General features: G+C 54.0%; 1 protein-coding gene across 1 annotated transcript; it reads left to right on the top strand.

The window, feature by feature from the left end:
- The first annotated feature begins 2,152 nt into the window (after window positions 1-2,152).
- Window positions 2,153-8,420, top strand: ZNF792 (zinc finger protein 792). The gene is given in 4 exon segments (XM_032841901.1): window positions 2,153-2,287; window positions 4,762-4,888; window positions 5,370-5,492; window positions 6,129-8,420. Coding segments are annotated over 4 exon segments (1,926 nt in total). The 5' UTR covers window positions 2,153-2,194; the 3' UTR covers window positions 7,712-8,420.
- Window positions 8,421-9,703: the final 1,283 nt, after the last annotated feature.

Below are 9,703 nucleotides of genomic sequence, written 5' to 3'. Positions count from 1 at the left end.
TCTGATTCGCCCTCTCACTGTGGGACTTGGGATGACAATGTTGTTGCTGCTGCTGCTGGCTCTTAACTACGTAGCAGTAAACACGTGTGGGCCCTGTTACGTACCAAGAGACAGATACAAAAACACACGCACGCGCCAGCGCGAGACTGGCCCCACCTGCAGAACTTCCGAGTCCCTAGGTTTGCGTTGTAGCCCAAGACCTTGCATTTTTAACAAATGGTGCTTCTGCTGGTTTGAGGAGCACTGAATTAGAGCTACGTTCACTATGACTACACAGACCCCGCAGATCAGGTGTTGAGTTTTCATTAGTCAGTGTGAACCTGGGTCCTCCGGAAGGTCTTAAAGTTTAAGGGCCTACTTAGCCAGAGCGACTCCATGTCAGTGAAACAGCCATTTTGTTGTTTGTGCAGTGAAACTTACACTGACCCTGTCCGTGTCCCCTCCCCACCCCAGAGGAACTTACTTAGAAGCAAGTCTGGGAAACCAGTAAACTATGGTTGACCAGTCCCTGATAACAGAGCCCAAACACAAGGTCGGGTCAGGTCAGGGGGAGAAAACAGAGCCCAGAATACAAGGACGAGTCAGGCCAGGTGGAGACATCCTATCCGTAAAGCGCACAGACTATCTCCCTAACCACCAAAGAATGTAAACCCCGCCTTTTGGGCGCCAAATTTGGGCGCCAATTCTGACCAGAGTGATAGGTTCGTTCAAACAGCTACAATAGGGTAAATTGTAATTCAATTGCACACCTGCATGTGACCTAACATGACTCTGCAACTTTCCCTGTGTGTTACAATCTCATTGGCCAGGCTCAACCACATGGCCTTTGCTCTATAAAAGCTAGTCTGTGAGGCTGGGGGTGGTCGGTCTCTCCCTAAGAGACTCCCTGCTGGAAGCTTTCATCTTCAGTGCTGGTACCAAATAAAGCTTTGCTTGACCTTCGCTTTTTATCAGTCTGGCTGATACAAAAAGTTATAAATACCTTTACCTTCTTCTTGGGCAATACAGGGAACTTGGAATAGTCATCACTTTGTCCCATTTTGAGTACAAAATTTTGATCACCGACCATTTTGATCACCATTCCGGACGCATCAAAAGGTGGAGCACTCACCTGCACCCACGCACAAATTGGTCTCCCGTCAGAGTCCCCTAAGGGCGACTGGGACTTGGCTCCAGACAGAGCAGTCTGGGGATGGCCAGTGAAGAGGATAAAGTTGCGAGACCCCCCAACATCCGAGAACCAGCAGGAACCAGGGAGAAGCAGGAAAGCTGCCCACGCACCGCCCCTCCGCGGTGTCCTCTCCCACCTAACACCGCCCCTGCCCGGGCGCAGCTTCTCAAGCACCGCCCACTCCCACCGTCCCCAACACAGCCACCCCCGCACTACCATCCAGCTCCTCGCAGCCCGCACCGGCCCCAAAACGTCCCGCCCCGCCCCCTCCACCTCCCGCACCACCACCCAACACCGCCCCCTCGCACCGTCCTCCCAGCTCCGCGTTCCCGGGACCACCTCCTATCACCCCGCCGACACCACCACCCAGCGTCCCCGCCCAGGACCCTCCCCCAGACGCATCGCTACCCTGCGCCACCGACCCAGCACCACCTCCTAGAACTGTACCCCCCACCACCGTCCAGCACGGCCCTCTCGGACCGCGCTCCCAGCACAACTACTTAACCCCGACGCCCCCCAGAACCGCTCACTGAACACCTCCCCCACCACCGCACCACCACCCCGCAACCTCCCAGCACCGCCTCCCAGTACCGGCCCCAGCACCCACCCCAATAAGCACCGCCCCCCCAGTACACCACGTTGCACCGCCCACCAGCACGGCAGGGGGCGGGACCGGAAACTTGGTCCAAGGACACTAAACCTAGAATCCGCCTCTGGCGCCGAGCCAATGACTGGCGGGTGGTTGTGCGCCGGTCCCGGCCGGAACTTCCTGAGTTCCAGGCCAGCCAGCCTGGCCGGGGAAGGGGGTCGAGCGCCCGTGTCACCCGGCCTTTCCAGAGCTAGGGGGCCGAGACCGGGGTGCTGGGCCCCTGCTCCGCCCGGCACCCCAGAGACGCGGATCCGCCAGGTCCGCCCGCGCCTCGCGTCGCACGCCGGCATCAGCCGGGAGCCCCAGGCCAGCCGTGCCCCGGGTCAGGCGAAGCTGACCGGTCTCCGCCGACTCCGCTGCGAGCCCCGGCACGGATGGCGGCATTGGGCGCTGACCCGTCTCCGGCGGCTCCGCTGCGAGCCGGGGCAGCGATGGTGGTGGCGGCGGCGCTCAGGGCCCCGGCACAGGTGAGTGCACAGGTAGCCGCCGCGACCCCCACGCCCTTGTGCCTGGCGCCGGGACCGCGGAGGTGGCCTTGTCTGTCTCTATCCTCTCCCATTTCTCCTCGGCTTTTGAGTCTGGGGGCGCTGGAGGGGAGCTACGCCCAGCCTGGGGTGCTGGATGCAGGCCGGAGGTGGTACCTCCAGAGCGCTTCGCATTTCCGAAATCTAGTGGCAGGAGGCGAGGAGAGGTTTCCTAGACACAGGCACCGGCGTGCGCAAAAGCTTGGCGGAGAGATTGAGCTGAGTGTTTGGAGAGCAGGTGGGAGACGGTGGGGCCCGGAATGGCGGGTTGAAGAGCTGTTCTGAGGGTGTTGGGAGCCACAGACGGTTTCGAGTAGAAGAGGGAGGTGATCTGACTTGGGTCTTGACGGGCTCCCTGTGGACGCAGAGTGGAAAACGGACTTGGGGATAGGGTGGAGACAGGGAGGGCAAGGAGCGCGTTATTGGAGTAGCTCAGTTGAGTAGTGCAGGTGGCTGGAGGCAGAAGTGATTGGATTCTGGATCCCTCTTTCCAGTCAGGCCGACCAGATTTTCCGATGTGGAAAGTGAAAAAGAGAAGGGATGGTTTTTGGCTGCAGCAGCTGGAAGGATGGATGCGCCATCAACTGAGATGGGGAAGTTGGTTCTAGAAGGAATTTTCAATAGAAGAACAGAAGTGAGATTTTGGCCCCGCTGAGCTCTGATGTCCCAGAGACCCCAGAATGGAGTCGGGTGGGCAGCTAGACAGGGGATCTGGTGTGTGAGGGTGGTATAGTTCAGGTCAGGAGAGGCCTAGTACACAAAGGGACAAAGGCCAGACCATATATAAAAATAGAATTCTTACCCACAACCTGCAGGGACCTGCCCAGGAAACCAGCCTCTTTATCTACAACCAACAACAACCCAGGACTCTAGCCCGCTTAAATTAGACTCGCGGGAAGCAAGATTGCTATCTCTAGTGACAATCCAGAAACAGTACCCTTCTGTAACAACCCGCCCCACACGACCAGGGCGGGATTAATAACTGCCAGCTTCTCTAATTTTTGTTCCTACTTCCAGTCTGGGACCAAGGAGAGAAAACCAAACAGGCAGGCCTAACCAGTCACATAGGATGTCCTGCATCGAGTTAGGCTGCCTACAGCCTCTCCTGGCCAGCAGGCCCCCAGTCAGGGCACATGCGAAGCCTTCCCTTTCCCGCTGAAAGCTTTCCCACTCCTCTGCCTGCCTTTGAGTCTGCCAAAACATGAGCGACAGGGACTCTCTCCCTTCCTATCGCAAGCTCAGTATCAGTAGCCTTTGCTCTTCTTACTCGGTTAGTCTTTCCACAGTTAAAATAACTAAAATGTGGTATCTGGTGCATGGACAAGAGTGCGGTTGTGTGTCCAGTTCAAGAGGGAGAACCTTCAGGTCATGGTGGCAGTGGTGTTAGAGGGAAAGAGGAAGGCGGGGCCTCTGATCTGAGAACGGGGTCTCTTGCTGGGACACCGTGGTTGGCTTGTTGGGTGTCATCCAGAAAGACATGGAGGAGTAGTTGTCCGGGTGTGGGGGGTGGGCAAGGGGGTCTGGCAGGTGGTGTAGATAGGGAGGGGTGGGTAGGCTCAGTTGTAATGAAGGTAGTATTACAGCGAGCCCTGGGCTGGTGCTTGTTCACCGCTCTACATTCTCAGCAGGCCCTGTGGTACCCCTTGATAGGGCCCGGGGGTTTTCATTTGGGCTGGGAAATTAACTCAGTGGCAAATGGGGTGAGCAGGGAGTGGGTGACCCTGAGGGTGGGGATCGGAGAACCCATGTGCAGCATAGAAGAGGAAGAGGCCCGAGGGTATCTGGTGTCTGTGTGGCTCTGCGTGGCTCAGGCTGAGGCTAGGAAAATGGTGGGCGGGGAGCCCTTCAAATCATGGGCGGGTGTTGCTGTTGGCAGTGGGAGCCATCCAAGGGTCTGGATGGGATCATGGTTGTGTTTGCTAAGAACGTTCTGGTTGTCGTGTGCAGAGTGATGACATGTGAGGGTCTGTAGCGATGCTGTGATGTGGGCAGGGATGGGGAGAAGGTACAGTGACAATGGGGATGCAATGGTGAGGTCCAGAGTCTGAGGAAGGTGCAGTGCAAGAAGTGATACGCATATGAGGAGTGAGTGTGAGGTGTTGGTCCCAGGGCCTTGGTACTGGCCATTAAGGGAGAAGATTGAGTCCATGTTTGTATATGGGAAGGATAATGTTGGTGACATGGGAGCGGCCCACAGAGGAGGGCGTTGGGCCCTGGTGTGTCTCTGCCCCCCTGCCCGTTGATGCTGTGGACTGACACAGAGGTCAGGTGAGGCATAGAAAAGAGCAGACACCAGTGGACCCAGGGCCTGAGATCTCCTCTGAGTTGGGAAGCTGGGGAGGAAGGGGAACAGGGGACAGACGGGAGTGCCTGAGGAGAGAAGCTGATCCTGGAATGAACTGTCCCCATTATGGCAGGGCTGTGTGACCTTTGAGGACGTGACCGTTGACTTCTCCCAGGAGGAGTGGGGGCTCCTCGATGAGGCTCAGAGGCTTCTGTACTGCGATGTGATGCTGGAGAACTTTGCCCTCATAGCCTCGCTGGGTAAGGACTTCACCCCCACTGGGTGTCCTGAGCTCGTTTCCGCCTGTCCCCTTTTCTTTCACTTGGCCAGCCCTACTGGCACCGCTTCCTTCCCCACTCTCCCAGGATATGTGCTGCAGAGGTTCCAGGCCCAGGCCCAGGCCCAGCGCAGTGTCCCAGCCCCTCCCGGAGCAGCGCCATTACCTGCCGCCGCAAAGCATTGTGGGGAGGGGCCGTGACTGAGGAGTCCTGCGGGTGGCCCAGCGGATCCCGGCTGCTCGGCCACTCCCTGCCTGGGTGATCACGTCCTCTAGCTAACGTTTCCTGGGGCCCGACCGCCGCAACCCTGATGCGGTTCCCGCTTGCCGTGACCACTGGGATGTTCCTGCCGTACCTCTCTTGTGTGTTCCTGTTGTACTCTTTCAGTCTCTTTCCTGTGGTCTGTCATCAGGTGGGTCACCTGGCCAGCTGCTGGCCACTTACCAACCCTGTCTTTCCTCAGGTCTGACGTCTTTCAGGTCTCACATGGTTGCCCAGCTGCAGATGGGGGCAGAGCCGTGGGTGCCTGACAGGGTGGACATGACGTCAGCCATGGCAAGAGGGGCGTACAGTGGACTTGTCTCCGGTGAGTGGGGGATGGGGGGGAAGGTGATGTCACTGCTGTCTTCCAATCTCACCTGCAGTGTTTCCTCGCATTCGTCATTATTTTGGTGCCGAAGCCATTGTCCACATCTCTCTTCTACCTTTCCTTTCGTCTTCTTGACACACGGCCCACTTGTTTCTGCTCTGACTTGCGTCCCCTGGCTCACTCTTTACACAGCTCCCTCTGAGACTGTCTCCAGCGTGGACCTACACTCACTATGTCATGATAGGTGCGTATTCCCTTTCGTAGTCCGTAAACATAAGCTGCTCAGTTGCAGTCAGACTTTCTTGGACCTGGACACTCTGTTCTGCCTGGGGCTCGTGTGTTAGCAGCGGCCAAGGCGCTGCCAGAAAGCCTTTAGAGAGGAGGGAGTTGGAGACCTTGCCTTCCGGCCCAAGACTAAGCCCCATCCTTGTGTCCTTAGGCCTGGCAATGCCTCCCCTGGTTTGTGACCCTGCCAGGCACGGTACTGCGGCAGACCATTCCTTACTCTGACATCAGGCTTCTCCGCCTGCCATCGGTCCCAAGGACTCATGCCAGGGTCAGGCATGATTTGTCATGGGCTGCTTCCTTCCCTCAGGGATCCTGGGAGCTTCACCAGCATTTCTCTGCTTTCAGGTTTTGGCCGTGGAGCGGAGGGTGAACGTAGTGTGTCTGCAGAAGGAGTGTCACAGGACGGGAAGCTCAAGGTGGCTCTGTGGAACTACTCCTGTGATGCACGTGGCCTGCACATGAAAGACGTTTTGCACCTGACCGAACACCTGGCAACACATCCCAGGCAGAAACCAGATGCGTGTGAGGCATCTGGGAGAGGGTCAGAGTCCAGTGCAAACCTTCAGCAGCAGCAGAACATAGACAAGCCTGTCAGAAGGGATGAGGATAGGGCCTCCCTTGTGAAGAGCTGCAGAGATGACACCTCAAAGGAGCCTTTCATAGTCAGGGAGGATGAGAAGGACTTCGGGGGCGGTGTGGCCACATCTGGCTTTCTCCAGCGCCAGGTCGTTCACAGAGTGGAGGAGCCTCCCCAGAGCACTGGCCTGCAATGTCGTAACAAGTGCGGTGAATTTGGGAACGCTTTTCATGACAAGCCCGCACCTGTTCGGCACCAGAGAACCCACACCGGGGAAAGGCCTTTTGAGTGCAACAAATGTGGGATATTCTTTAGCCATGCCTCCGGCCTCTCTCAGCACCAGAGAGATCACAACAGAGGAAAGCCTTATGAGTGCTGCGAATGTGGCAAGTTCTTCAGCCGACACTCTAGTCTCATGAGACATCAGAGAGTTCACACTGGGGAAAGCCCTTATGTGTGCAGCGAATGTGGGAAATTCTTTAGCCAAAGCTCCAACCTCATTCAGCATAAGAGGGTGCACACTGGAGAGAAGCCTTATGAGTGCCGTGAGTGTGGGAAGTTCTTCAGCCAGCGCTCCAACCTCATTCATCATAAGAAGGTCCATACGGGCAAAAGCGCTCATAAGTGCAGAGAGTGTGGGAAATGTTTCACCTGCAACTCCAGCCTCATTAAGCACTGGAGGGTTCACACTGGAGAAAGACCTTATAAGTGCCATGAATGTGGGAAATTCTTCAGCCGCATCGCCAGTCTCATCCAACATCAGATCGTCCACACTGGTGAACGGCCTTACAGGTGCAGAGAATGTGGGAAAGCCTTCATCTGGTGCTCTGACCTCATGAAGCATCAGAGAGTCCACACTGGGGAGCGGCCTTATGAGTGCAGCGAATGTGGGAAATTGTTTAGCCAGAGCTCTACCCTCCATAGCCATCGGAGACTTCACACAGGGGAACGGCCTTATCAGTGCCCCGAATGTGGGAAATTCTTTAACCAAAGCTCCAGCCTCAATAACCATCGGAGGCTTCACACCAGTGAGCGGCCTTATGAATGCCTCGAATGTGGGAAAACCTTCAGGCAGAGGTCTAATCTGAGGCAACACCAGAAGATTCACAAACCAGACAGGCCATATAAGTGTGGTGAATGTGGAAAAGCCTTCAGCCAGAGGCCTACCCTCGTCCGGCACCAGAAAATTCACACGAGAGAAAGGAGTGCAGTGAGTGTGCACCCTCTTCCAGCACAACGATGTGCACAGGTGATGAGCTCTGAGAACAGTCTTTAGGAGGGGGCCATCAGCCAGAGGGTGAACCTTGTTCATCCCAGTGTCCACAATGGGCAGAGTCCCTATGAATGCTAGTTCTGCCTGAAGCTTTCTGGAACAAAGCAGCATTTTCCTCACCATGGACTCTACCAGAGCTTTGCCACTGCGAGTGTCTGAGGTAGAAGCCATCGAGCTCTGGCAGGTCTCCAAGAATATGTGTCAGCCAGTCCCTGTGTTCGGATCTCTTTCTTTTCTGAGAGGGAATCCCAAGTAGCCTGAGGCCAAAGGAAGATGTCATTCCTTCCCTCTGTGATCAGCGTAGCTATGGACATGACCCATATCTTTGACTGTGAAGACCTGAGCTGGGTTCTGCTGGCGGCTTGCAGAGAAGGTTTCCCTTCTTTCAAAGACGTGGCAGATCTCATACGATGCTCATGATGGATTTATGCAGACTCCACATTACCCATCCCAACAAGCACCTACTTTACATTGCCTTAATGATCAAGCCACCTTTAATCCGATATGTTTTGATCACTGGGAAGTGGGTTGAGAACGCAGTTGAGGTCTACCAAACGAAAAGGGTTTCTAAGTGTATTGCCTCGGACAAAGAGCAGGATGGTGGAGAATAGCTCTCGGTCCAGATTTGGCCTCCTTTGTGTTGCTATTCAAGGTCTCCTGGGAAAGATGGTAGGACTTTGTGGGCCTAATGTTGGGATCTGAGTGGCATGAATTTTTGTGAGCCAGGGATGACCCTGAGGACGGGGCAGTTGTGACAACCTCCTCTGCATCTGGGAGTGGCATGAATAGAGCCTTGTGTTTCCATGGGATGCCTCATGTTCCCTAGCACTGTTAAGTAGACACTGTTTACCTGACACTTGCCAAGGAGCCATTTATCTTGAAGTTTAGCCTCTGGTAGACGGGTGTCCTAACTGTCGGATTTACTGGCCCAGTTGAGACCATAATTTGTATGGAAACACTGGGCGTGACAGTAGAATAGGCAAGTCTGGAGCAAGCTAGAGGGAATGTGCCTGTTCTGAAAGTACATCCACAAATGTTCCTTTGAATATGACTGTGCAGGGTTCAGGCTTTGCAGAAATTCTCAGGACCTCCAGACCTCTGTCCTATGACTTAGGTCACTGACAGAGCAAATATCTAAAGGTTTTGTGGGTACCAAGACTCCCTGCACTTTTCGTGCCACAGCTGTTGCTGCTTTGGTGGGAGAATGGGGCTGAGAGAAGACAGATCCTGTACTCCAGGGGTGTAGCATTTGTCACATATCCCTTTTTGCTGCCAAGGCATGAGAGAGAGAGAGAGAGTCCATGTAGGATTGCCAAATCCTCTAATTTCTGACATGAACGGGAGATCAGATTTTTATGTGTAACAATTTCTTTAAATGCTTTGTTGAGATACAGTTGTCATGCAACAGTCGTACGTATTTGATGTGCACTGTTTAAGAAGTTTTTCAGTATGTATACACTCAGGGAACCAACACAGAACCATGACAATGGACCTATCCGTCACCCACAAAGCTACCTCATGCCCTTTACTATCCCTTCTTGCCTTCCTAGTAAACCATTGATTTCCTTTTCTTTCTTTCTTCTTTTTTAACTACAGATTTGTTTGCCTTTCTTAGAATTTTATACAACTGGAATCATAAAGCATTTATACCTTATTTTTGGTCTATTTTCTTTCACAATGTAATCATCTGGAGAAGTATCCATGGTGTATGTATGAACAGGTCATTCTTTTTGCTGTTGTGTAGTGCTCTCGAATGAATCCATCACAATTTTTTATGCTTTATTTTTTAAATTAAAAAATCTCTGGCAAAATACACATAACATAAAATTTACCATCCAGACCATCTCTAAGTGCATAGTTCAGGAGTATTAAGTGCATTCATTTTGTACAGCCATCACCACCATTCACATCCCGAGCTCTTTTCATCTTGCAAAACCAAAAGTCTATAGCCATTAAACAATAACTTCAAAGTCTCTCCCGCCCGCCAAGCCCCTGGAAACTGCCCTTCTACTTTCTGTCTCTCTGAACTTGACTACTTCAGGTACCTCCTATGAAGAGTCATCTAGTATT

The sequence above is a fragment of the Lontra canadensis genome, unplaced genomic scaffold (genome assembly GCF_010015895.1).
Source record: "Lontra canadensis isolate GAN:19392208 unplaced genomic scaffold, GSC_riverotter_1.0 scaffold125, whole genome shotgun sequence".
NCBI lineage: Eukaryota > Metazoa > Chordata > Mammalia > Carnivora > Mustelidae > Lontra > Lontra canadensis.
Note: the sequence above shows the minus strand (reverse complement) of the source record. Positions and strands in the feature narration are given on the sequence as shown.